We start from the raw sequence: 27,206 nt of genomic DNA, 5'->3' as shown, positions 1-27,206 counted from the left end.
CATACAATATCTTTGGCTTTAGACCCAAATCATACACTATCTTTCACCTGGAGCACTAATAGTCCTTTTTGTTTAATAAAGTGGTGCACTTTTAGTCATAACCCTAACCACCGTTGCTTTTTTAACGGATGCCTCCTCACGTGCATATCACACTTCCCTCCAAACTTAGACTATTTTCCCACCAAAAGTATATGCTCTGTCTCTCTGTCTTCCTTTCTTCGAAAGAGCATAACACTCAGCCCTATTGAAGCCAAAAGTTGAGATTGGAACAACAAACGCATATCAAATCTGAATCGTATCTATAGCAACAAACAATTATCAGGAAGTAATAATGTTCTTAAGGCGCAACAGTGATACACAATCACCTTCTTTCTATGGTGAGAATTTTTCTCTATTTTAAGGTTGTAGAATCTTTTTGGGTTAGAATTTGAGTATTGTGTTTCTCATCTAAATTTAAGGCACAACATAGCAGAACACGTTTTTGTATTATTTATTTTGATGAAATAATTTTTCGAAATTTGTTGATTTTTTTGGCATCTTTTTCTCTGGCAAAGTAGTTTAGTCTGTTAGTTTTTAATATTGTTAACGTTTAGCTTTTAGTTAATCACGTCAGTTTGTTTTCAAAAAACAACCAATACGTATTATTTTTGTCTGCAACAACACCTTATGAAATTTACTATTTGAAATTTCAGATTCAATAACCGAGTCTTCGCTTGTCACTGTGAATTTATCACGGGGGAATTATGAAGCGTACACCAGATAAGCATTACGTTGGAGGAAACATGGATTACATTAACTATGTAAACACGGAAGAATTGAATCTTGTTGAATTCAAGAAGATGGCAGAGATATGTGGTTACGCAAATGATTCGATAACTTTTTGGCATAGGTTTGGAAGGCCTCGTAATTGATGGAAGTTGATCTCTACAGATTTTGAAGCCTACACAGTTGGCAAAAACATCCAAAAGGACAATGTGCTTGAAATATACTTTGAACATTTGGATTCTTACTTTCAAATGGACAAAGTGGATTCAGTAAATCAATCAAATATTGGAGAAAATGACAAACAACAGACTTTGTGTGAAAATTCATCATGTGATGATTTTAGTGACTCGGAAGCTGATTTAGCTGATGATGTTCTAGTTGATACACATGGGAAGAGGAATCAAAGCTATCTGGAAGAGAGAGAGCTCCTTAGTGCTGAAATAAAGAGAAAGATGGTTGATATAGAGGGGGATTCTGATTGTGTTGATTCTGAAGACACGGAGAGTTTGGATAGTGATTCTGAAACTGAAAGTTTCAACTTTCCTCAGTACAATCCAAAGACCGATGGAGATAACCCAGTATTAGGTCTAGAATATGTCTTTGAGACAAAGGACTTTAAAAATGCTGTAGAAACTCATGAGATTAAGAATGGAAAGTATATCCGATGGGACAGGAATGATAGTATAAGAATGGAGGCAATGTGCATACACCATCCAGAATGCAAATGGAAAATCAAGGCTTCTATAATGCAAAGAGATAAGGCTTTCCAGATTAGAACATACGATCCTACACATACTTGTAAGGAGTGGCATCATGAAAATAGAACGATCACTTCATCTTTCATTGCAAGAAAGTACTTCAAAGAAGTTGGATCAAACAGGAATTGGAGAGTGGCGGAATTCAGGGATAGGGTAAGTGTTGAACTAAAAGCTCATGTGACGTTATCTCAAGCTAAACGAGCTAAGATGAAAGCGATTGCATTAATTGACGGTGATATTAAAGATCAATATAAAATGATGTGGGACTATTGCAATGAAATTGATAGAACAAATCCAGGCAGCACGATTTACATGAAGCTCACTGATAATGAGGTCCCCAATGAGCCACAGAGATTTCAGAGAATATATACTTATTTTACTGCTTGTAAGCTTGGCTTTAGAGCGGGTTGTAGAAAAATTGTAGGTGTGGATGGATGTTGGTTGAAGGGTCCAATGTATGGGACTCAGTTGTTATCTGCAGTTGGCATCGATGGTAACAACAATATATTTCCTGTTGCCTACGCAATTGTAGAAAAGGAAAGCAAAGAGACATGGGCCTGGTTTTTGAATCATTTAGCTGCTGATTTGTATATACATGAGATTGGTTAGACCTTTATGTCAGACAAACAAAAAGGTCTTATTGAAGCTTTTAATGATGTTTTGCCTCATGTGAGCCATAGCTTTTGTGTGAGACACCTTCATAACAATTTTAAAAAGGCTGGCTTTGGCGGTTCCACATTAAAAAAGGCACTTTGGGCTGCTGCAAAGTCTTGTACTGTGAGAAAATTTGATGATTGCATGAAAAATATTTCAAAGTTAGATCTTGATGCTGCTACTTGGTTAAATGACAAAGAACCTAGCGAATGGTCTAGGTCGCATTTCTCTTCAGATGATAAGTGTGACATCTTACTAATAATGTGTGTGAAGTGTTTAATAGAATGATACTTGATGCTCGAGATAAGCCAATTGTGACACTTTTGGAGAAAGTGCGCTATCTACTCATGGCTAGAATGCAAGCTAATAGGGAAAAAGCACATAAATGGAAATCGGGTGATGTTTGTCCTAGGATCAAGGATATATTACACAACAATCAGATTGTAGCTGCTGAATATATCCCTAGAAAATCTAATCACTAGAGCTATGAAATTTTAGGAGCTACAATTACGAACAATTGGGCAGTTGACTTGGAGAATAAATCTTGCAGTTGTAGAAAATGGAGTCTCACTGGGATCCCTTGCAAGCATGCTATTGCAGCAATTTGGGCTAAAAAGGATAACATTCTTGACTATGTTCATGATTGTTACAAGGTGGAAACATATAGAAGAATTTATGAAAATTCAGTTCTTCCAATGAATGGACCACAAATGTGGCCTAAGTCAAGTAAAGTTCCTCCTCTGCCTCCAAGGATTATAAAAGATAATAAGAGAGGAAGAAAACAAAAAGTGAGAAGAAAGGAACAAGATGAAGTTGGAGCTAGTCGAACAAAGATGAAACGAAAGCAAAAATCTCTAGATTGTAGTACATGTCACAAACCTAGCCACAATACAAGGACTTGCAAATATAATGTTGTGCCACCAGAAACTACTCTTCATTTCGGCCGAAACTACATGTAATATCGATTGTTATAATAGCATTTGGTTTTTATTTAATAATCCTAAACTAGCATAAAAATGATTTGTTATTCTTTTTCAAGTTAGAAGAGGACAGGATGAAGTTGTACAAGGAGTAGTAGAACAGGAACAAATGGGATATGCCGAAGTAGAAATTGGACCAGATTTTGTTTGGGAAAATTCTCAATGTACACAACAAAGTGGACCTACTTTTTGAAGCTATAACAGTTTTTTAGGTAAAAGCGGCTCATTCTTTATGTATATTTTTGTGTCATTATGATTATTTTCTAGCGAGTATATGGTGTTTTTCTGGTGTATTGCAGGTGATGAAAGTTTGCTGTTGTTTTTGCTAATTTATTAAGTTGGTACAGGAATTGCTTGCTGCTCGCGCGGGAATTGTTTAGCTGCTGTGTTTGTTGGTTTGGCTGTTGTTTTTTATGAAGATGATGGCAATTTAGATGTTGTTTTTCCCGGAGTTTGGCTACTATTTTTTGCTGTAATTTACATGCTGTTTTTGCTGAAAATGACAACAATTTGGATGTTGATTTTGGCTACTGTTTTTGCTGGAATTTACCTGCTGTTTTTGCTGAAAATAATAGCAATTTGCATGTTGTTTAAGCTGGAATTTGGCTGCTGTTTATGACTACAATTAGAATGTTGTTTTGGTGGTTTTTCACAGCTGTTTTGCTGGTTTTTTGCTGCTGTTTTTGCTGAAAAATGACTCATGTTCTTTGCTGATTTTTGTGAATGGTGCTGAAATTTGACATTAGCTGTTGTTTTACTAATTTTTTTAGGGTTGTAAACTGCTTTTGAAATGAAACAAAATGTTGTTGAATCCTCTTATTTCAGTATCAATTTTTTTATGTCAATGCTTAACTGTATATGACCAGTATTCACATTACAAGAAGCTATAATTCACACAAGAATTATGATTACAATGATCATGACAAAAATAATAATGCTAACCATTAATCTAATTGAATTCTTAAGATTAAGACTAATGTAGGGGCAAAACTGAAGCTCTACAAAAAGGACATGATTTTTTCCTCTGTAACCACTTCTTGATGCATCCAGCATGAAATTTATCGCCACATTGTAGTGTGCCAATGGTGTTTTCATCTTTATATTCAAGTAAACAAATAGCACATATTTCTTGTTCCTCATTATCAACATTTGGATCACCTTCATTAACATCTATATCCATAACAAGATCATAATAATATGTTCTTGTTTCCAAGTATTCAGACATGTCTTGATGATCCACCAACTCATTATAGTTCTCTTCCTCCTCCTCTTCATTTATTTCTTCATCTTCTTCATCACCATAGCCATACGTATCACTATCAAAAATCGATTATGGGAGTTGAATTGTGTGATGAACGTAGTTATTAATGACACGCATTCGAGGCACCCTAGCTCGTGTAGGCTACACTTCATCTATTGTTCCACTTGGAATATGAGGCGGCTGTTGCGGATCAATATCCACACTAGGAGCAAACTATGTTCTTGTTCTTGTTTCCGAATTCTCAGATATGTCAACTTCAAACTCTTCTTCTTCTGTAATTTCTTCATCATCAAGAATCGACTCGGATACGTCATTCACAAATTCCTTTTCCTCTTCTTCTATAAATTCTTCATCCCCAAACGAAAAGCGAGTCATGAAATAATCAATGCTCAGTGAAGGCTTAGCCAATGTGGGCACTTCACTTGGCTACTACAGGTGAAGTGCAGTAGCAACTAAAAAACTACTGCAGGTGGTAATGTCCCATTAGCAAAACAATGATTTTCAGGCATGGGAATATAATCATACTGTTGTTGGGGTCTTTATTTAGATCACTTTTCCATGACCTTGGGGTCTTTCTCATCCATGTAGAATGAATTCAAATGCTTTCTTCAAAACTCCATTGCTAAAATTTCATGTACAAGATCGCATTTTATTGTCATTCTTCAACAAAACAAACTTGACCCACCTGATTTTCTAGTTGGTCTCACGAATATGTGAATGAAGTTATGCAAATCGGGAGAGAATGGACGAAGAGAAGAAAGAGAACATCGATTCGTTTGTAGAGAAATATTTTAGCAGGGAAGTGTGATATGCACGTAAGGAGGCATCCGTTAAAAAAGTAAGGGTGGTTAGGGTTATGACTAAAAGTGCACCACTTTATTAAACAAAAAGGACTATTAGTGCTCCAGGTGAAAGATAGTGTATGATTTGGGTCTAAAGTCAAAGATATTGTATGATTTTGGGCCTTTTTCTCTTGATTATGAAATAGTTAAATTTTATAAATTTCGACTATTCTTTAAATAGGAGTCCTAAATCTGGCTATTTGTGCGCTTGCCCAAGCAAAAATGTAGGAATGATATTTTTTTAGTAATATAGTAGTAGTTTATATGTGATTGTGAAATGACTTTAAAATTTAATTCTTTGTTCTATCTTTCCTTCTATTTAGTTTGAAAGTTCCCTTTCATTTTTATTTTGTTAAAACCCCTCTCACTCCCTTGAGTTTCTCTGAGTTAAAACATCAAACACTTAATACGCACCTAAAATGGAGAACCCACATTCCTCTTCATCTTCCTCATCAAACAATTTGCTTCAAACACTAAACACCAAAGGCTGGTGTTTCCTCGACACCAATCTCGTAAGTTCACTCATTGCAGCTCAATTATCGTCGTAATCATCATCATCATACACCGTTTATTTTGATTGTGAATTTGGAGATTCAATTTTTTAGTTTTTTTTGAAAAATAATTTATATATTCATAAACTACTCCCTGTGGCACAATTGGATTTTCGAAATTCAAACTTATCGCGAGTCGAACATGAAAGCTTTAAGTTTTTCGAAATAATATTTATATATTGGGAAACTACTTTAAAAATACTATAAATCACAATAATTAATCACGTAAAATATTTTTAAAAATATATAAATAAATGTCGGTCAAAAAAATATTTGGTTGAATCTCGAAATTTCAATTAAGTCACATAAAATAGAACGGACGGACTAAATATTTTAGTTTACATGTGATTTTGAAATGACTTTAAAATTTAGTTCTTCGTTTGTTCTATCTTTGCTTTTATTTATGGGAAAATGTGCAAATATATCCCTTAACTTTGCGATTTAGATCAGATATATCTGTTATAAAAGTGATGTAAATATACCCCTGTTGTTATAAAATGGTGCAATTATACTCTTTTTGCTAACGGAATTTTTTTTTAACAATCCTAGTTTATTTTTTATTTTAAAATATATCACGTGGCTTTAAAAAAAAAACTACTCATTTTTTAGTAGACATTTTTTTCTAAAGCCACATGATAATTTTTTTTTGGTGAGTCGGGTCTGGTTCATTTAAAAAAATTAGTAGACTTATTTTTTTTTTAAAGCCACGAAGATATTTTTTAAAACGAATCAGACCCAACCCACCAGAAAAAAATTTATCATGTGGCGTTAGAAAAATATGTCTACTCAAAAAAAATGGGTAGACTGTTTTTTAAAGCCACAAGACACTTTTTTAATTTAAAAAATAAACTAAATGATTTATTTTTTAAATCTCATTAGCGAAAAGGGTATATTTGCACAATTTGTATAAGGACAAGGGTTTTGCACCATTTTGTTATGGCAAAGGTATATATACACTATTTTTTTAATGAAATATATCTACTTTAAATCGCAAAGTTGAGCTGCATATTTGCACCTTGCCCTTTATTTATTTTGGAAGTTCTCTTTTATTTTTATCTTGTTACATAAACCCCTCACTCCTTTCAAAACACTACTTTCTTTCAGTTAAAACATCCAACACCTAATAGGCGCCTAAAATGTCAAACCCAAATTCCTCTTCCTCTTGCTCTTCCTCAGCAAACAATTTGCTTCAAACCTTAAACACTAAAGGCTGGTGTTTTCGCGATACCAATATTGTAAATTCACTCATTGAAGCTCAATTGTTGTCATCATCATCATACACCGTTGATTCAATCGAATCAGAGCTTTTAAACATGGACTTAAGATCCATCGGTGGGAAATCGTTGCCCGAATTTTCGATCCTCCGTAAATCGTCTCATCTTCAAGGCCCTAAAATCCTTCAAGTAATTATCCTTTCTCTTTATACATTGTTTACAGTAACTGTATAATGTTGTATATCGTGTGTATAAACACTGTTGCACAAATAAAGTTGACTATGCGGATGTAAATTAAAAATATGGCTACGTGGATGTAATATTTTGTGCTGGATTGTATATTATTGAAATTATCCCTTATTTCTAAATATAGAAATGTTTTTTTTTGGGATAAACTAAAAAGGAAAGTATATCACATAAATTGGGATAGAGGGAGTATCCAAAAAGAATAATATATTTCTATATTTAGAAATAATTTAAGTCAAAACGAAGAAGTATGTGGGAGAGGTGACCCTAGATTCAAGGATATTGACGTCGAGGATTAGGGTAAAAGGTTAGTAGTTAGTCGAGCGTCGTTTTAGTATTCCCCTTATCAGTGTTGGTACTATTACTCTCTTACTATCTTATTGTTCGATTTTATTGTTTCCTTTTGTTGTTGCTACTCTTCTCTTCTCCTTTATGTTTAGCATGGCTTTTCCACTACTGTATTTCCTTTCCATATTTGATTTAGATATGCTTTACTTGAACTAATGGTCTATCTGAAACAGCCTCTCTACCTTCACAAGATAGGGGTAAGGTTGGGTACAGCGTCCTCCCAAGACGACCCCACTTGTGGGATTACACTGAGTATGTTGTTGTTGTTAATGGTAAGGAAATCAAATGGTTGTTGTTCCGTGTTGGCTAAAAGTTTCTCGAAGTGTTTATTTTTTTCATAAGAGAAGTTTGTGAATAGGACTCCGTGAGAGAACTGAATTGCTTATTGCTATGAAGGTCACACAAAACTGAATTTTGAATTCTGTTTCTGCAAGAACATATAGTTGCATTTTTTGGTACAGTATGCCAAAAATTTCCTCAACATTGATAGGAGAACTCCTCAACTCTGGTTTTGTGCTATAAAGTATTGGCTTAATGGGGTTTAGCCCACATCAACACTCGCTTGATGTGATGACTTTGCCAATCTATCTTGCCAGAATTTTGTGAAGTTGTCTGTGATGTAACACTGAAAGACACAATGTTGTCATGCTTGAAATTTTGTAGAGACAATGCATTTCATGGGGCTATATATGCATATCAAAACAGGTTTTATTACAATCCACACCCATTCTCGCAGAGACGTGCTATTGTGATATACTGCACCCACTTTCTAAATTTTTGGAGATCTGTCAATGAGAGCTAGGTATGGGTACAGTGTTGTTATTCATTCTATTTGAAATATATTAGTATGTGTCCGAAATCATTGTTGTAGACAAAAGCCAAAACTGATAGTCATGTCATATGAATCATAATTACCCATTAGTCATGACTTACAAGATGTGCGTTAATTTACTCTACCAGTATCATATATTTAAGCTTTTTTCCTTTTAACATCGTTATCTCTCTCAATTTCGATGTATTTTTTATAAATTTTAGAAAACCAGTTAATTAGCTTTAATGCATGCGACTTTGATACTAACTAGAATTTCTGTCCAGACTTTCTTATTGATTTTGCCTTTTTTTTTTCTTTTTTTTTTTAATGACAAGGGAACCCACAGCCGCTACCCTTTGGGTGCGCACAGGGTAAACCCCGCTCCTATGCCATAGCCCGTACTTGGTTTTGCCTTTTGTCCTCCTTTAAGTAAGCGTTTTAAAATTTTGTGCTGCTCTGAGCTTCTTTCCTTCTTCTGTCTCCCTATTGTACATGGTCTTGAGCAGATATCTTCTGTCAGAGATATATCCCGAAGTAATATGGCTGAGAGTTCTGGAAGTTCTAGCAATCGGCGTCTACTTAGATTAAAGCTCACTGATGGTCACTCTGAAATAACTGCTGTAGAATACTCTCATATACCATCAATTCCTGATGATGTTGTTCCTGGCACTAAGGTATTCTCGTTCTCTATGACGTTTTCATAAAAAAATCATAGTAGATGGTTTATATCTCATATACATCCTATTGGCTTGTGGTTTACCGAGAATATCTCTCTCTTTTGTTGTTATTTTAATCATTTTTACAAGGATATATTCTTAAATCAAGTAATTCTTGACTCATGTAATATAGACATTTTAAAGCTTGTCACTTGTCAGAGGCGACCAGCTAATGGGTGAAATTTAGATCTAATTGCCGGTGATGAAATTTCCAGTTCATGACTGACTTGTTTGTTGGTAGTATATTACGATATGCTGAACAACTTAGCAGTGATTCCTTTTCTGACTATATTATGCTTTTCAGGTGCACTTGGAAAACAAAGCTACAGTTCACAGTGGTATTGTGTGTTTAAATGCCAAAATGATTACTATTTTAGGAGGTGCTGTTAGTTCTCTTTATGAGGAATGGCAGATGAACAAAAAATATTCAGGTTTCTCCCGTTCAACCTTGAAAGTAGCACATGAGGATGGAACTGCTGGTCCACCACCATTTGAAAAGTTGCAGATTGGAGCTTTGCACAAACACCTCCCTCAGCATAAGAGATATTCTGGTCAGAGGCGTGATACTTTTGATTTGACAATATATATTTGCCCTCCTGTTATCCTGTTATCCTGAATTTAGATTTTTAACATACCATCTTTAAATGATACCTCTTATTAGTTGATCCACACAAGGCAATGAATGTTTTTTGTTCGTGGGGAGGGTGGGTTTGGAACCTTGGCTTTCTTCAAGTATGGATGTTGCAGTTATTTAACTGGTGTTCATTTTTCCTCCAATATTACGAAGCAAATATATCTCTACTCAGTACTCCTGTGGTGTGAAAATGTTTCTCTGTCATTTGGTAAAGGAGCATGTCTCACTTATGCAGAAAAAGCTCAAAGTTCCACAGCTAGTCCAATGCATAGATTCCAGAACAATGATTCAAGGACAGAGAGGACGGGTAACGAACCGAAGCCACCTGCTCATATTGAAAGAAATGAAGAAAAACCAAGCACCTCTGAATCAAGGCCAAAAGAAGGTGTAACTTACTTGTCAAATTGTTGTCTAATGGAAATACCAAAGCTTTATTTTCACTATTTATTGAAGTAATTTTCATCATTAAAGCGTGTTCATCCTGACCTTTATATCTTTGTCTGACAGTGGCCGAGGCTGTCCCTGTTCAAAACCAAGCAGCTGCGCAAAAACTACTGCAGAAAATGAGTCAGCCTCCTCCTCGTGGTGGTTATCATTCTAGAGGGCAAAGACACAGAGGAAGGGGAAGAGAGGAAGATGAGTCACACCTTCTTACCCTAGAGGAATGGGAAAGGAGAAAAACTGGTGCTAATCTTTCTGCAACACATTATCTTCCTGATGTTAGCCAAGATGAGGATCTTGCAAGGCAGCTGCAACAGCAATTGGATTTTGAAGATTTTCACGTAAGTAAATATGGTTTTCAATATTCAAATGGTAGTGGCATCTAACCTGTCTTTTCACCCTTTCAAATTCATAATGCGGTTTCTACATACACCCTTTAAGCTATGAAAGGAACCGAGAATTATCAATAAACTACTTATAACTAAATACAATACAGACGTACAGCTTATATTTCTTCAATTATAATCGGATTTAGAATTTCTGAGAATATGATTGCTTGGGGTGGACCAGTCGAAGCAAAAAACATGTTGTAAAATTCCTCTTGCCTCTATGATTGGTAACAATGTCTCCAAAATCCATGTGAACAATAAGGTCTTACAGCTCAGATAGAGTTATAATGACAAATTTCATCAGAGCTTGCTTGGAAGTGCCATTTGATATAGTTCTTGTTCCAATTTTTCAGGAACAACAAGAAGGTACAACAACAGCGGCAGAGAATATTAGAATGAGCATGTTCACATTTGAAAGAGATGATGTTGGAGCTCATGGAACAACAGGATTTAGAGGAAGAGGAAGGGGAAGAGGTAGAGGAAGGGGAAGGGGAAGAGGTAGGGGAAGGAGAGGCTGATTTTCGTCTACCATTCAGTCTTTCCCCCTTCTCTTTTTTCAAGTGAGATTTTTAGTTTTTAAGATATCACATACCTTTCAGAAAGACATCACATATCTTTTTTTTTTCCCCTGGTGATTCCTGTTGAGTCAATGTTATTGATAAAGTTTTTTATCTTGAAGAAACTTTCTTTCATCTTTATGTATTTGAATCTGCTTGTAATTTTTGTTCTCTCCTGCGAGCTCACGGGTCCTGTCTCTGGTGTGTTCCTTTACTTTGTCGTGATCTCCCTTGTCCCTTATGTTTTGCTTTCGTCTTCTTTGGCTATTTGGTATTTGTAACTGTTTTATCAGAACCATTATCATGTCATATGCTATGTCTATTTCCTTAGACTAGATAGATGTTCCCGTTTTGATCACCTATCTTATGCATGAACGAATGTACTTTCATATGCATGCGATTTCACCTCTCCTTCTGTTCTGCGTTGTGTACTTGTGTTATGCTTCTACTGAACTATATGTAGTAGGAGTAGTACTTGGTCTCCCTAATTGTAAGCTATTTTCATTCATTCTGTTCTTCTCTTATTCTGAAATTCCTTTTTTTTTTTTTCTTGATTCCCTTTTATCTTTTTCCTGCCTTTTCTTTACGTTGTGAGAGCGATGCCTTTTATATAACTATTCGGACTGCTTAAGTGTACTAACATTAGTTAATTTAGATGGTTGTTTACAGCCATACCAGCAACACTGCCTTTTAAAAAAGTAATGAGTGTTTATGCACTTACACCACTTGTAGAGATGATGTCAATTGATGTCGACGAAACTCACGCAAGAAAAATGATAGTATGAGAGATGTTACCATGTAGTATCCGTGTAATCAGGGGCGGAGCTACCGGCTAAAAGTGGTTAGTTGAATGACATTTGTTGAAAAAATGTATTGTGTATATAGATCAAATATTACTTTTTATACATATGAAGGGTAGTCTTGAAGTAACGGAAATGTTGTCTCTGTATGACCATTAGATCACGAGTTCGAGCTGTGGAATCATTATTGATGCTCACTTTAGTAATGTTGCCTATATTACACTCTTTTGGAGTGTTGCTCTCTCTCGAACCCTGCATGAACACGAGATGCTTCGCTCACTGAATTATTCATATGTGTTAAATCTTGAACATTTCTGACGGACGTCCGTTGACACGAGTAATGCTCATTTGGGATGGCTCATTCATTACTTCGTGTGGTTGCTTGTTTTTCACTTGGCAAAGGTCATAGATAGTCCCCTAAACTTTGTCACATTTTCCTCTGGGGTACCTAAACCGAGGATTGTACCTATTGGGTACCTAAACCAGTCCAAATTCAATCCTATTAGATACCTTTTGCCTATGTGGCACCTACGTGGCGCAGCAATTGAGTCCACTTTTTGTTGGGCGCGTGGACAGCCCTTTTTTTTTCTTGATTAAAATTTTATTTCTTTTAAATAAAATTTGATAGATAAATAAATAAAAATTAACCCACCTGCCCCCCACGCCCCGCCCATCTGTCCCCTGACCCCACCCCACCCCTTCCCTTTCGCCCAAAATGTTGTGTACGTTCTCCTCTTCTTCTTGTTCTTCCCATTTTTTTTTTCTCTTCTTCTTCTCCTCAACTGTACGTCCTCTTCTTCTTGTTCTTCCTTTTTTTTTTTTTTTTTTTTTTTTCTCTTCTTCTTCTTCATTATAACAATTCATTTCTTTTAATTATTTATATAAAACTAATTTGTGAATTAGATGTTATTTTTTACCACCATTTTCTTTGTCATTTTTAGATCTGAAAAGTAGCATTATCATCTTATTCACCGAAAAAAAGTGGGGATTCACCATTACTATGACTCTTTTTTTTATCTCACCTTTCGTTGGTTAACTTATATTTAGCAGGAACTTTAAAGGTTGATGGGTCTTGTAAAGACATTGATAGACCTAAATAAGAGAAGAAAAGGGAAATAAATTATTGGTGTGGTGGGGGCCGGCGGTTGGGGTGGTGGTGCGGCGGCCAGTGGTGGTGTGGCGGCCAGTTGGGGGGGGGGGGCAAGGAGATGAAAATTTGGGGGTATAATTTATTTTTTAATTATTATGATAGACCCCACCATCACGTGTCACGTTTTCACTTGATAAAATTGTCACGTCATGGAGAGTGTAATACACTCTCTTAATTTTACTGATTATTGTAAAAAAAATATCCAATGAGATCAAATTTGTATTGGTTTAGATACTCAATAAGTACACCCTCAGTTTAGATACCTCAGAGAAAAATGTGATAAAATTTCGGGGCAGTTTTGCCTTTTCACTTCGTTGGTCAACAAAAGTTGTCACAATGATGTATGTTTCCTCGTGTCTCTCTTATTTAACTTTCCTACCAGTTTGATCGACCAGGTGAATCAGGGGTCCATATTTGCTGACCATGTGAATAAAAGACAGTTTTTTCTGAAATTTGACAAAAAGTGAAAGAGAACTCTTGTATAGATACCCAAAACAGATAATTACTCCCTACGTTTTATTATATATGATAGTGTTTGATGGGACATAAAATTTTATGATTATAAAATACTTTTGATAAGTAGTCTAAATAGATGCAAAGTTAAGTGCGCAACAAATCGTTTTATTAAGTGTAAACAGGATGTTAAAATTAAATAATTTTCAAGAAAGGGAAAAGTATATTTCTTTTTTAGATAACTTAAAAAAGGGAGTGAATCCCATTAATTTGGACAGAGGGAGCCAGGGGCGGGGAGGAAGGGCCAAGGGGTTCGAATCCCGTTCGGCGGAAAGTTACACTGTTTATACACGGTTAAAATTATTTTTTATGTATAGATAATAGACCTTGAACAAAAAAAAAATAGACCTTGAACCCCCTTTGACTTCTCTGTGTGTTTACGTTTTCATATTTTGAATTCTCTTGGTGAAAATTCTGACTCCGCCACGAGAGGGAACAATTGATTTAATTGAAAAACTCGAATAAGGCTCAAAGCTAAAAACAAAATGAGTCTTTCCTCGCCACCTGTTGCTCTAAAAGAGATTTTGGAGAAAGCACAACCCAAAATAATCTGTTCTACATACAATGAAAATTGTACTCCACAGAATTTTGACTTAAAAATATGAAACAAAATTCACAATTTTTTGTCAAAGAAAAATGAAGAAAAAGAAAAGATAACAAAAAGAACGAAAAAATAGAAGAAAAGGAACTGTAAGGAATGAAATTAAAGAAAGAAGAAAAGAGCAAAACTTCTATTTCTACTAAAGAAATATTTATTAAAAACAAAAATGAGAAGGGGGCAGGTATTATGAATTAGAATTTTTCAGAAAATAAAGTGTCATCATTCAGAAGGGGGTAGGTACTATGAATTAGAATTATACACTGACACAAGTGACTTTTAGGTCATCTTGTTACCACATAGAACAAAGTAGGAAATTTCTTTCTTTTGGGGAAGTGATTGCCAAATAATTACTATTATGGAAGAAGAGGAGAAAAGAAAATAAAACTTTTGGAGGAATTCAAACGTTACAATAGGTACCCATTAAATTTGAGGATAAGAAAATTACATTGTGCAAAAAGAGTAGTTATATATTGTTGAATCCCTTTCATTTTTTTGCACGGATTGCCCTTCTTTTGGGGTGGTCTTTAAATTTTGCCCCTCATATTTGTGTTCTTTAAGTTTTGCCCTTTGCTTGGATACCTGAAGTTTTGAATTCGAACCCCCGCTCAGGCATAAAATAAAAAAATAATTTCGCAAGGTAGGGCTGGGGGGAGTATATGCCGGATCCGGCATACAATTCTTAAGGAAAAACTAAAGTTATGCCGGAGGGGGCAGACTTTGCCTTGAGACATATATATATTATTATTATTTTTTTACTTTTCAAGGCAAACTTTTAATTATGCCTTAAGAAAAAGTTCCGCCTTATGGGGCATACTTTTAGTTATGCCTTAATTAAAAGTGTGCCCCATAAAATATAACTAAAAGTATGCCCCATAAGGCGGAACTTTTCCTTAAGGCATAACTAAAAGTTTGCCTTAAGGAAAAGTTGTGCCTTATGAGGCATACTTTTGGTTATGCCTTAATTAAAAGTCTGTCCCATAAGGCATAGTTCCTTAAGGAAAAGTTTTGCCCCATAAGGCATAACTAACCTATGCCTTGAGGAAAAGCTATGCTCCCTCCGGCATAACTTTAGTTTTTCCTTAAGGACTTTATGTCGGATCCGGCATACAATCCTTAAGGAAAAACTAAAGTTATGCCGGAGGGGGCGGACTTTGTCTTGAGACATATATTTTTTTTTTCTTTACTTTTCAAGGCAAACTTTTAATTATGCCTTAAGGAAAAGTTACGTCTTATGGGGCATACTTTTAGTTATGCCTTAACTAAAAGTGTGCCCCATAAAATATAACTAAAAGTATGCCCCATAAGACGGAACTTTTCCTTAAGGCATAACTAAAAGTTTGCCTTAAGGAAAAGTTCTACCTTATGAGGCATACTTTTGGTTATGCCTTAATTAAAAGTCTGCCCCATATGGCATAGTTCCTTAAGGAAAAGTTTTGCCTCATAAGGCATAACTAAATTATGCCTTGAGGAAAAGTTATGCCCCCTCCGGCATAACTTTAGTTTTTCCTTAAGGACTTTATGCCGGATCCAGCATACACTCCCTCCAGCCCTACCTTGTGAAATTATTTTTTTATTTTATGTCTGAGCGGGGGTTCGAACCCAGAACCTCAGGTATCCAAGCTAAGGGAAAAACTTAAAGACCACAAATATGAGGGGCAAAATTTAAAGACCGCAAATATGAGAGGCAAAATTTAAAGACCACCCCAAAAGAAGGGCAATTCTGCGAATTGCCCGATCCCTTTAACGTAAAAAAACTTTGTCGCATAGTAGCAAATGTAGTCCAAAATTTACTTTAGGTCAAGTCCAAAGTTTACATGTACTATTCTTGCATTTTTGTGAATCTTCTTATTAGACTAGACGGCGTATGGCCGTGCTACGCACGGGCCTAACACTTTTGATTATAGTGTATCTATGTGTATGTAGTTGTATTTGGGTAGTGAAAATATATATATTATATTACTAATAAACATACATAAGTTGACACTGTTTTTATGCGCGCACACACACACACATATATATATATATATACACACACACACTATGTTCAAAACACGATAAATATAACATTGTAGTTTGTGCTTCGTATCCAAAATTTTATTATATTAGTGTTTGCTACGAATACAAAGTTTGCAAAAATTTATTAATACTTTTTAAAAGAGAAAACTTGTTTAAAAGGAAACTATTTTCCTCTCTTTGAGATAAAACAATAGCAATATTTAAGCATCAGTTGATACTTCGAATTTTAATTCGATTAATTTAAAGGTGTAAAATATTCTGTTGTTTATGTATGTAGATTGGACATAAACAATAATTATTATTTTGTATCAAATTTTGATTTGGATAATTCTAATTCAAATTATTAAATTAATTTTACATGTTTAAAACGAAATAAAGTAGAAATTTGATTTTCTATTTAAACGAAGAACTACTATTTTTTAATTTTTGGTAAATATTCTTGGTTTAGCTCATTTTACTTGTCATGTTGTCTTTTGCACGGTTTTTTAAGGAAACGTCAATTAGAATTAGAATTTGACTAATTTACCTTAATCATTATTTGATCTCCATTTAATATTATTTTTTCTTTTACGACATTAATCTCTTTTTACATTTATTAGAGTAAGAATAAAAATAAAAAAGTAATTAAATTCTATCTTATTTTAAAATATAAATATTTTAAGTATATTTATTTAGTAAACATAACAAATAAATGACATGGCGGAATAGCAAATACAACAGTTAAATAACTAGATTAAATCTCAGGCTAATATAAGAAAAGAAAAGAAATTGTATGGTTTGACTACTTAACATTTTGAAGAAAAGTAATAATATGGGGTCCATGTTTTTTACTGTACGATAATTTCATTGCTCCACTAATGGGTTGATACGCATGTGACAATGAATCCACCATTATTGACCTAATGGGGGTATGATTTTTTAATATGGGGTGCACGTTTTTTTTTTTTTTTTGACATTGTTTGATTTTTTTAATATGGGGGCCACTTTTTTTTTTTTACATGAGTTTGGAGATGGTGGGGTCAACTTTTTTTTTTTTTAATATATATATTGTTTGGTGTTTTTTGTATGAGGCCCACCTTATATATTTTTTTTAAAGATGATTGACGACGAAGCATGAGTTTATAGTAGTAAATTCATGGTCCATTAATGTAGTCATTCATCGTATACATTATTTTGTATCTTAGCTTCCTTTTTTATTTGTTTGAAAAAAAATGTTATTATCTTAATTAAAATACTTTTCAATTTCAGTATCTCACATATAATTCGAAGAATATTTCGATACATTATACCTTTAACGTAAGATTACACTATGTAAAAATTGCTATTTATTTTTAAAGTTTTATGCTAAGACATGCAAATGAAAGGGGGAGAGTAATTATTTATATGGTTAATTGCATTTTGGTCCTTCAGTTATTGATAAATTTTTATTTTGGTTCTTGTGATATTATGATTAAACACATTAATTGAAGTGAATATTTACATAGATACCAAAGTATTTTTGTCTTCTGCTAAATTATTCATGTATTACTTGTATTTTTTATGGTAAACTCGTATTGTTACTTCATATATGTCGTTAATATAACAAACTTTCTACATTTGTTTGTGTACACGTGTAAGTAGATTAGGACAGCATGGATGAGCCTCTTCCCTTATTTATAATACAAAAAAAGATTCGCGGAATCACGCACCCAGCGTGTGTTGCTACTTATACTCATATGGAGTATTATAATATACTTATATATATTACTTCATATATGACGTCAATATAATTTTTAAAATAGCACAAATATTACATACTTTCTACATAAAATGACTAAAAAGCATAATAAAATGACTAAAGGGCATACATTTCAATTAATTAAAGGATAGATATATTTAGCGAAACATCACAATGACAAAAATTATAATTCATATTGATAATTGAAGGACTAAAGGTGTTATAATCCTTACTTAGGGGTAATTTGGTACACGGTATAAGGCAGGATATTCAACACTATTTTGAGATTAATTTTGTATCATACCTTCTACCAAATAAATTATAAAATGAAGCTCAAACTTAAAGATGGGATATCCACCTTATCCCATCAGTGGCGAAGCTAGAAATTTTATCAAGGGTGTTCGAATTCATATAATCTATATATTAAGGGTGTTCAATATGTAATACACGTCTGTAATACGTAATAATTTACATATCTACACGATATATTTTTTCGACGAAGGGTGTTCGATTGAACACACTTGCCGGGCAGTGGCTCCGCCACTGTATTCAATTAACCTTGAAATTATTTTATTTCACTTCGTAGATGGGATAAATTAGTTCAGCACTATAATCTTGGGATAATAATATATAGTATAAAAAAATCCGAATAATCACACACCAGGCGCGTGCCCTTACTCGCTCAGAACGCCAGAACAAGGAACAGAACGGCGCCGACTTAATTATTAATCAAAAAAACCACACTATTAAAACAATTTCAAAATATTCATTTGAGCGAACATTACTCATCCACGTCAGCATCCACGTCATCAAGTCCCTAACATTTTATATAAATACCACCTTTACCCCCAAAATTTTTGAGTCTTTCATTCTCATCAAAAGAGTCAAAAGAGCAGCTTCTCAACTCAGCTAAACACTAGGGTTTCGAAAAAAAATTGTTCATCAAAAAAGAAGATTTTGTTTAGCTGTTGTTCAGATCGGTTTTAATAAACATCTGGTAAAGTGTTTATGGATGATTAATCTAATTTTGTTGCCCCAAAGTTGTATTATTTGATCTGTTCATTTTAATGATTTTTTTAATTTTTTTTGCTTAAAGATTGTATATTTGTTGTGTAAAACGAGATTTTAGATGTGGGTTTTGGTTGTTTTAGTTTATTTGATTTTGTTTTGACGTGAAAATTAGTCCTTTATAATTGGATCCTTTATAATCTGTAAACTTTCGTTAAAAGTGTTTATGGAAGATTAAACCTAATGTTGCTGACCCAAAGTTGTGTTATTTTGATCTGTTCATTTCATTTTAGTTTATGTATAAACTTATACTGCTTTGGTTGTATCTTTGTTGTTTAAACTGGGATTTTAGATGTGGGTTTTGGTTGTTTTCGTTGATTTGGTGTTTAATCAAAAAATTTGATTTGGGTTTGATGTGAAAATTAGGCCTTTTTAATCGGATAGATGCTTGGTTTGAAAATTGGGCTTTTATAATCTGTAAACTTCTAGTAAAGTGTTTATGGAAGATTAAACCTAATTTTGCTGCCCCAAAGTTGTGTTATTTTGATCTGTTCAGTTCAGTTTATGTATAAACTTGGGTTTTGGTTGTTTTGATGTTTTTGTACAAAATTTGTTTTGCGTTTTGTGTTTAACGTCAAAATTAGGCCTTTATAATCGAATAATTGGATAGGTGTTTGGTCTCAAAATTAGGCCTTTTATAATCTGTATACTTCTGGTGAAGTGATTATGGAAGATTAAACCTGATTATGTTGCCCCAAAGTTGTGTTATTTTGATCTGTTCATTTCAGTTTATGTATAGTCTTATACTGCTTTTGATTGTATCTTTGTTGTTTAAAATGGGATTTTGGATGTGGGTTTGGTTGGTTTGGTGTTTATTCGTGAAATTTGATTTGGGTTTTTTTGACGTCAAAATTAGGTCATTTTAGTGATTCTTTGCCTTAAACTGCTTTTGATTGTATCTTTGTTGTTTAAAACGCGATCTTTGGTGTGGGTTTTGTTTGTTTAAGTGTCTGTTTACAAGTTTTGATTTGAGTTTTGTGTTTGATGTCAAAATTAGGTCTTTTTCTCTGGTCATTTCAGTTATGTATAGCCTTAAACTGCTTTCTGATCATATCTTTGTTGTTAAATTGCGATTTTAGAGGTGGGGTTCGGTTGTTTTGGTGTTTATTCTCAAAATTCGATTTGGTTTTGTGTGTGACGTGGATATTAGGCCTTTTTAATCGGAGAACTGGAGAAGTGGTTGGTTTTAGATGTAAGTTTCGATTGTTTTTAGAATTTGTTGAGATATTTGGATTTTAAATTTGAAGTAAAAAATAGGGCTTTTAAATCGGATAAGTGTTTGATTTTATTCATTAAAGTGGAGCTTGGTTTGGCATTTGAAGGCAAATTTGAGTTGAAGTTTATCGGGGATTATGGTTGTTTTAGCGTTTATTTTCTAAAAAATTAAAACTGGATTGCATTTGAAGTCGAATAAGGGGTTATTTTTTCAGAATAAGTGTTTGAGCTAATATTTCGAGCTGGAGTCTTTTGATAAATCGTGAGCTTGTTAGACTCGGAAAGTGAGAAGTGCTAATAGATTGTTGATTACATTTCTTTTGATCTGATCTTTGCTTATAGTCGCGGGTTTTAAGTTGAAGGCTAATTACACGAATAATATTACTGAAAGGTTTAACGATAGCCTATGTTGTGTGAATGTCGGTTGGTATGGGTTGTTTCCTGGTGGATTAATCTTGTTGGTTTGCTTATATTTACTTTATCATCTGTGCAACTGTTGGTAGATTAGTGAGTTGGTACAAGAGATTGGTTTGAGAACAGTAGCTTGGCATCTTCAGGTTGTATTTGACAGAAGTAACATAACAAGTTTTGAACTTTTTCTTCAGATATTTTGAGGAAGAAGAAATAAACTTCTGGTGTGCAAATTAATATACATCATAATTTTCTCAAATGGATCAGTATCAGTATGAAAAGATAAAGATTGATTTAGAATTTTCAGTTGGGTTTTGCAGCCTCAATATGTTCTAGAGCTTCGGATTTTGCTTATGGTGAGCTACATGTGAGGATGGATGCTCTCCCTTTGGTCTGGGCCGATGCTTGTGAAAACATAGCATCGTGTTTTCCATCAGGCTCTTCTGTTCTAACAGATTAAGTGACCTTGGAGTATTATGCCGAAGAGATAGGTGGGTATATATCTTTTTTGGTAAACAATGCCTGATGGGTATTCTAGTTGAAGTTCCAACCAGTTTATTTGGATTAGGTGCTCAACTTGGTTGTTCATGGATTTGGATAAATTCAGAAGGAGATGAATTTATTTGGCTAATAAAGCCTTTTCATCTTGAAAGTGCTGGCTTCTCTTGTTCTTTTTGTTTTCCCTGTTTTGCAAACTTCGAGTTTGATTTTTGATCTATGTGGCAATGTACACAATGATGACTATGTGGCAATGTACACAATGATGATATTGAGATATTCACTTTAGTGTTGAATACTAAAGATGTGCAGTCCAGCAGTTTTCTTGTATTCATTTTGGGAACCGGAGTCTATAAGGTTCACTTCCTTTATTAAATTTTTCGCCAAATACTTTACGGGTATATGATTGAACTGAGATTAAACAGGATTAGGAATGATCTCATCAGATAGAGGATGTAAATAGTGCACAAAGATGATAAAATGAGAGAGCATTGCGTAAAATAATATGTTCATATTATATGTATATCTTTATGTGTACTGGTTCGGTATGTGTGACACTGCGATGATTGGGGATGTTCTGAAAAGAGACGTATGATTGAACCTAAAATGACAGATTGAAAGATGTATGATCACTGAATGCAGACTTAGTTAAGAGTGGAAAATAATGTAAGAAAACAACAGGCAATAGCTACTAGTTGTGTCTAAGGTTTAGTTGCTGTTGTACGTACATTAGATCTGGTACTTGCTTGTTGTCTGAATGAGGTTGTTTTGGTCTTGTTAGAGATTGTATCTCAGCATTGGGTAAGCTATGAGAAATAGAGAACCTTAGGTCTAGAAAGCCGATATTGCTCTTTTAAAAACTTATTTACTAGTAACTTTTTTAAAAAAAAAATATTTACTAGTATTGGTGTGAATGGACCCGAATAAAGAGGACCTTATACATGGGATTCACTAGTTCCCATCTAATTTGGGATTTCATGCTTAGCTGATTGTTGATTGTTATGTCTTTTTGATTGTTTTTTTTTTAAAGTTGGTGGTCATACTTTTTTAGCCTGTTACGGTAAGTTTTGGTTCTGGCTTAGTTTGGGTTGTTGTCATGCTCTAGTTGTTCAGTCTTCTATCTGAACTGATGCTCATTTCTACAAAAGAGCTGGCAGTTATATGTGTCGTATGCCTTTATCCTTTATTAAAATTCATTTCTCAACTTGTAGCTTGGATGCACATGTTATTGTATCTGTTGGTCTTTTGTGAACTTCTGCATGGATTTTATTTCAGCACTGCTTACATAATTTTTTTGTCATTTGACAGTTATATATTCTTATAGAAACTAAACATGCCTAAGGAGAGAAGAGATAGGTCTGTTTCTTTTGATAGGAGCAGAGCTTCTCCTTACTCTTGTAGCTCAAGTCACTCAAGGCAATCGTTGTCCAAAAACCCTTTGGAAAACGAGGAAAATGTGAAAGACTGGGAAGATGCTCGATGCCCAGTGTGTATGGAACATCCTCATAATGCTATTCTCCTTTTGTGCGCCTCTCATGAGAAGGGCTGCCGTCCTTTTATGTGTGACACAAGTTATAGGCATTCAAATTGTTTTGATCAGTTCAAAAAGTCATTTGAAGAAGCTTCAGCATCAGTTGAGATCCCAGCGTCAGCTTCTATTACGGAAACCAGCGCAGCAATTTCAGAAGCTTTGTCTGAACTGCCAACAGTTGAGAGAACTGAAGGTGGTTCGATATCCCTAGGTGGGGCTTTGCCTTGCGAGAATCATGAAATAAAGAAGATGCTGTGCCCTCTCTGTCGTGGTCAGATAAACGATTGGATTGTCGTTGACTCAGCCCGTCGTTACATGAATGCTAAATTAAGAAGCTGCTCTAGTGAGACATGCGAGTTCACTGGAACATATACTGATCTCCGTAAGCATGCTAGGCAGGACCATCCACTTGTACGACCTACTGAAGCGGACCCTGAGAGGCAGCGTAGTTGGAGGAGGCTGGAAAGGCAGAGAGATTTAGGAGATCTGCTCAGTACATTGCAGTCATCTGTTGGAGAAGAGGGTAGTGAAAGTACCAGTTTAACCTTCGACGAAGGTGGTTTGTTGACTGTTTTTCTCTTTGTTCGGATTCTCCAACCTAGAAGTAATTCTCGAAGTAGTAGCTGGTCAGGCTCTTCAAGAACCCGGGCTCAGGCAACTGGGAGGAGACGACCTTCAAGGAGACTTTGGGGCGAGACTTATGATGGGGAAATTGATTCTAGAGATGATGATAATGAACACTCTGATGGTGGGTCTGGTCCCTTGAGGCGCAGAATGCGTCGACAACCAACACCAGAAAATTAATGCTGGCCTTGCAAACATATGTTTGCTTGCTATCCTCTGGGATGTTATCGCTATAGGTAGTAAAGAATATAGTTAGAACTCTTTTATTATGTGACTCTCGCAATTGACATTAGTTTGTGTGAGGAGGCTTTATTTTGTGTCGCAAAAAGTAGACCCAAAATTATGGACCCAAAATTATGGATCCAAAAGCGTAAGATTTGGATCCACATTTTTTTGACACATAAAAAGACTCATACAACTCATGGTAGTTGTGTGAGACACACAATTAAGTTTTCCTTATAGTTTATAATTCATTTCTCCTTGTATACCTTTTCATTTGGGAAATTTCAACAATTTGAGTGGTTTTTTGGTGATCATTTTCAGGCGGGGAAGGTGGAAGGAACCTTGTGTTCCAAGACATGTGCTGAGGCTGGGGAATTGATCCGGGCAATTGATTCTTCGATTTGAAGGGCTGGAAGAGTGGAAATGGAGGATTTTGTTTGGTTAGTTGTGTAACTTGTATACATGTGTTTCTTGATGAATCTCATCTCAGCCTGTGTGCGCTGCAAATGCTTTTTAATCTATCTGTGCTTGTATTGATAAAGTTGGAAAGCAATTGCTAGTTCTGCTTCTAGTCTTATAAATAAACCTAATACTGCAATTAAAATATTGTGTTTCATTATTTAGCTTTAACCACAACAGCATGAAGGGAATATTCACTTTGTTTTTAGCTGTTCATTTCATGGCTCTTCAAGAAATTTGACATGCAAGTGTCGAGAATATGAAGCAATCTCAGTTTTATCATTGTCCATCAGTAAGTTCACGTGCAGATTTATGCGAATTATGTAGCTTGAGAACAAAGCATGAAGAAGAACAGTTGAAGATTAGATTAATGTAAATCCTACATCATGCATCTTCAGAATTGTTGTATGCCCTTATCAAGCTTGATAATAACAGTAGGGAAACAGAAACGACAGGCCTCAGTTACCATTATTTTCAGCCGAGAGCCTAGAGCATTATACAAGGACGAGTTGGGTTCTGACCCATTGTTTCCACGATTCATGGTATATCTCGGCGTAGCTTGGGCTACTCAATCGATAGGAATAGGGAATTGTTTCCTCAATTGAAGGAGAAACCGTGTCACCACTAGTTGGTTTGTGTGGTGCAACACTCTTACAAACATCAGTGGAAAATTTGTGCTACAAAATATGATTTTTCCACCTCATTTTCACTGAACTAGCTCGTTGGGAAAATGCATGGTGGGAAGCAGATTTCCATTGAAACGCTGAGAATTTTTTTAATTTTCCATGCGATAATCCAGCTATATTTTATTTTTCCTACCGACATTCAGTGAAAAATAGCCCTTGATCATTTTTCAGTGGAAAAATAGAGATTTTCTAGTAGTGCACAATAGTTGACATTTTGGTTCTGTATCTTATAAAGTAGCTCGATGGCCCGAAATGATGCCGTCTGATTAATTTTCGACAAGCCAAAACGTAGCAAGTGCATCCATTGCCATTATCGACCTTTACCTACAATCAATTGTTGTGAAACAAACTCATTTGATCCCAGTAGGACCATTTAGAAGATCTTATTGCTATCGATCCTTCCCAATAAAATGCATCGTGCTTGAATTCTGATCGGATAGTGTACAAGTACTGTGAGGAAAAGGTAAACAAAGTGATTCTCTGGCAGGTCTGGATTTCCAACGCCTCGGAAAACTGGTTGAGATAGATGACGCCACCTTTTTTCTACCCTTCCTTACCGGTAGGGCAATTTAGTACATCCAATTTTCAATATTGTTAAGGACATGATCACCCATGCTGTCCAAATATGTGGAGTCCCAGAATTCTATGATCTGCAGATGGAGTAGACAACCCAAAATTAGCAAATCGTGTTGTATAATAAGTAAATATCCTGGGAGTTTAACTTATTAACAAATATTAAAAGATATCTACCAGTAGAAAATAGGATTTGTAATCAAAATAAGGGAATGAACGTGCTACAATAGTTAAAAAGTGATCTTATAAGAGCAAAATTTTTGTACTTTAAATTCGTAGTGTTTTAGTTGTATGTAATGTTAGTGAAAGAAATTGTCACACTATCAAGGTCAGGTTTACTTATTGTAATCTGCCTTGTTTTATATGCTTACAAAATTTTACATTGTAACGAGGCTTACTTGTATATAAAAATAATGTATATACCTTAAATTTTAAATTCGTTTTTTTTTTGTGTGTGTGTGTCTATATATATATATATATATATTTTGTTTTTTTAATGTATTAGATCTACCTTGACCAAGAAGGTAGAGTCGTGAAGTTGTTAACTACCTTAGATTGGGATAACTTGTCTTATAAAGCCCATAGCCCATTCATTTTCTCTAACCGGGCATGTGGGCATCTTAATTTTCGGTCTTTGACAACAAATTTGGTCTTTCTCTAGAAGACTATGCCCATCTTATTTTTGCACTAGTGAATTCATCCGCGCTTCGCGCGGTGATAAAAATACCTCATTAGATATTCAAATAATTTTTTATTATATTTGAAAACTGAAATTGTTTTAAATATTATTTTTAGTCCTCAAACCAGAAAGATTAGATTTTCATTGTTAATCCATTTAATTATTAATTATTTCGTTAATATTTTTCTCTAGCTTTTCATCACGTGAGACTTGACTCCTAAGAAAGATCCTTGGTAAAAGTTTTATTTTAATGAGAAAAGTAGTATACATATTTGTCTGCATAATTACCTGTTAGTTTAATGTTAACGTAATAAACGTCTTTGATGGTCTCATTCTTTATAGTTGTATATTCTATATTTTCAAAAAGTTGTATAAACATTTAGTTTTTATCCTATAAGAGGTCTTTTCATAATTTAATTATTTCCTTACAGCTTAAAGCATTAGTTTCTAGCGAGATGATAATATTTACCATATAACCATAAACTTCATGGATTTACCCTATAAAGAGAAAATGCATTAATTCTTTTTATTATTGATAAGTAAAATAAAGGCATAGCATTAATACCTGCATATTAGCTAAAAGACATATTTCTATGAAGAGAATGTCATTTTATAATATTAAGAGAAAGAGACATAAATACAAACCCAAAGAACAATAAAAGAAATTATGAACTAATTATATGTTTGTTAAGCCTAAAAGAACCTCCATGGAGGGCACCTTAGACAAAAAACATAGAAAAGAAAAAGAATATTATAATCTCAAACACATAAAGTAAAAACAATTAAGAAAAAAATTGTTGGTAGTAGTTATAATAATTGAGACTCTACGATTTTCTCCTGCATTAATAAAAAATAGAAATATAGTAATGGAGATATTTAAGATTTTATTTATTAAGGAATATGAAAAGCCAAGAGGTAATTATTGAGACTTTATTCTTAAAATAAGATAACAAAAAAAAAAAAGTTAGAATTTTTACCCGCTTCATTTTCCTTGTTGGTGGGATGAACAAAGAGAGGTCCTTGTAAAGCATATTGGAAGAAAATTTAAAAATAAAAGGAAAATTATATTTGGTTTAACATAAACAGAGTCGGTCAATATGAGAAGTTATTGTAGAGCAACTCAAAACTTATTGATGGCAAGAAATCAATAAAAAGCTATAGTCTATGCATTTTATTGTTAACTGTACTTGATAAAGCTAATTAAATTTTTAAAAACACATCTCTTGAAATTAAATAATAGAATATGAGAACACATTATTCTTGAACACTTGGTAAA

The 27,206-nt window shown here is 34.3% G+C and overlaps 4 protein-coding genes across 9 annotated transcripts; 3 read left to right on the top strand and 1 right to left on the bottom strand.

Annotated features, from left to right (window-relative positions):
* Window positions 1-235: 235 nt before the first annotated feature.
* LOC132638763 (uncharacterized) lies at window positions 236-3,099 on the top strand. The gene is made up of 2 exons (XM_060355539.1): window positions 236-377; window positions 693-3,099. Exon 2 carries the CDS (start codon window positions 1,017-1,019, stop codon window positions 2,130-2,132), a length of 1,116 nt encoding a protein of 371 aa, XP_060211522.1. The 5' UTR covers window positions 236-377; window positions 693-1,016; the 3' UTR covers window positions 2,133-3,099.
* A 1,031-nt stretch (window positions 3,100-4,130) lies between these two features.
* Window positions 4,131-4,793, bottom strand: LOC132637963 (uncharacterized). Its single transcript, XM_060354969.1, has 2 exons — window positions 4,633-4,793; window positions 4,131-4,473 (listed from the first exon to the last, which is right to left on the bottom strand). The coding sequence occupies exons 1-2, from the start codon at window positions 4,791-4,793 to the stop codon at window positions 4,131-4,133; spliced, it is 504 nt and encodes a 167-aa protein (XP_060210952.1).
* Window positions 4,794-6,874: 2,081 nt separating this feature from the next.
* Window positions 6,875-11,387, top strand: LOC132636751 (uncharacterized). Of its 2 annotated transcripts, XM_060353770.1 has the most exons (7): window positions 7,080-7,214; window positions 8,325-8,421; window positions 8,937-9,104; window positions 9,451-9,697; window positions 10,016-10,165; window positions 10,288-10,562; window positions 10,964-11,387. In XM_060353770.1, the coding sequence occupies exons 3-7, from the start codon at window positions 8,970-8,972 to the stop codon at window positions 11,126-11,128; spliced, it is 972 nt and encodes a 323-aa protein (XP_060209753.1). In that variant the 5' UTR covers window positions 7,080-7,214; window positions 8,325-8,421; window positions 8,937-8,969; the 3' UTR covers window positions 11,129-11,387. The 2 variants fall into 2 exon arrangements, with proteins under 2 accessions (XP_060209752.1, XP_060209753.1); XM_060353769.1 differs by lacking the exon at window positions 8,325-8,421 and having other exon boundaries at window positions 6,875-7,214.
* A 7,418-nt stretch (window positions 11,388-18,805) lies between these two features.
* Window positions 18,806-24,163, top strand: LOC132636750 (uncharacterized). 5 transcript variants are annotated; one of them, XM_060353766.1, is made up of 4 exons: window positions 18,807-18,961; window positions 20,979-21,149; window positions 22,481-23,547; window positions 23,855-24,163. In XM_060353766.1, exon 3 carries the CDS (start codon window positions 22,490-22,492, stop codon window positions 23,489-23,491), a length of 1,002 nt encoding a protein of 333 aa, XP_060209749.1. In that variant the 5' UTR covers window positions 18,807-18,961; window positions 20,979-21,149; window positions 22,481-22,489; the 3' UTR covers window positions 23,492-23,547; window positions 23,855-24,163. The 5 variants fall into 5 exon arrangements, with proteins under 5 accessions (XP_060209747.1, XP_060209749.1, XP_060209746.1 ...); XM_060353763.1 differs by having other exon boundaries at window positions 22,465-23,547; XM_060353765.1 differs by having other exon boundaries at window positions 18,819-18,961; window positions 20,966-21,149; window positions 22,465-23,547.
* The last annotated feature ends 3,043 nt before the right edge of the window (window positions 24,164-27,206 follow it).

This window comes from Lycium barbarum, chromosome 4, assembly GCF_019175385.1.
Source record: "Lycium barbarum isolate Lr01 chromosome 4, ASM1917538v2, whole genome shotgun sequence".
Lineage (NCBI taxonomy): Eukaryota > Viridiplantae > Streptophyta > Magnoliopsida > Solanales > Solanaceae > Lycium > Lycium barbarum.
The sequence above is the reverse complement of the archived record's forward strand: the minus strand, read 5'-3'. Positions and strand labels throughout refer to the sequence as shown.

What these genes read in the sequence shown, in the direction of transcription:
- LOC132636750 (XM_060353764.1), top strand. Translation starts at nt 22,490, where the DNA reads ATGCCTAAGGAGAGAAGAGATAGGTCTGTTTCTTTTGATAGGAGCAGA.
- LOC132637963 (XM_060354969.1), bottom strand. Translation starts at nt 4,793, where the DNA reads ATGACTCGCTTTTCGTTTGGGGATGAAGAATTTATAGAAGAAGAGGAA. An exon ending in GAAACAAGAACAAGAACATA is followed by an intron (nt 4,474 to 4,632) that starts GTTTGCTCCTAG and finishes GATTTTTGATAG; the next exon opens with TGATACGTATGGCTATGGTG.
- LOC132638763 (XM_060355539.1), top strand. Translation starts at nt 1,017, where the DNA reads ATGGACAAAGTGGATTCAGTAAATCAATCAAATATTGGAGAAAATGAC.
- LOC132636751 (XM_060353769.1), top strand. Translation starts at nt 6,948, where the DNA reads ATGTCAAACCCAAATTCCTCTTCCTCTTGCTCTTCCTCAGCAAACAAT. An exon ending in TGAATCAAGGCCAAAAGAAG is followed by an intron (nt 10,166 to 10,287) that starts GTGTAACTTACT and finishes TTTGTCTGACAG; the next exon opens with TGGCCGAGGCTGTCCCTGTT. An exon ending in TGGATTTTGAAGATTTTCAC is followed by an intron (nt 10,563 to 10,963) that starts GTAAGTAAATAT and finishes CCAATTTTTCAG; the next exon opens with GAACAACAAGAAGGTACAAC.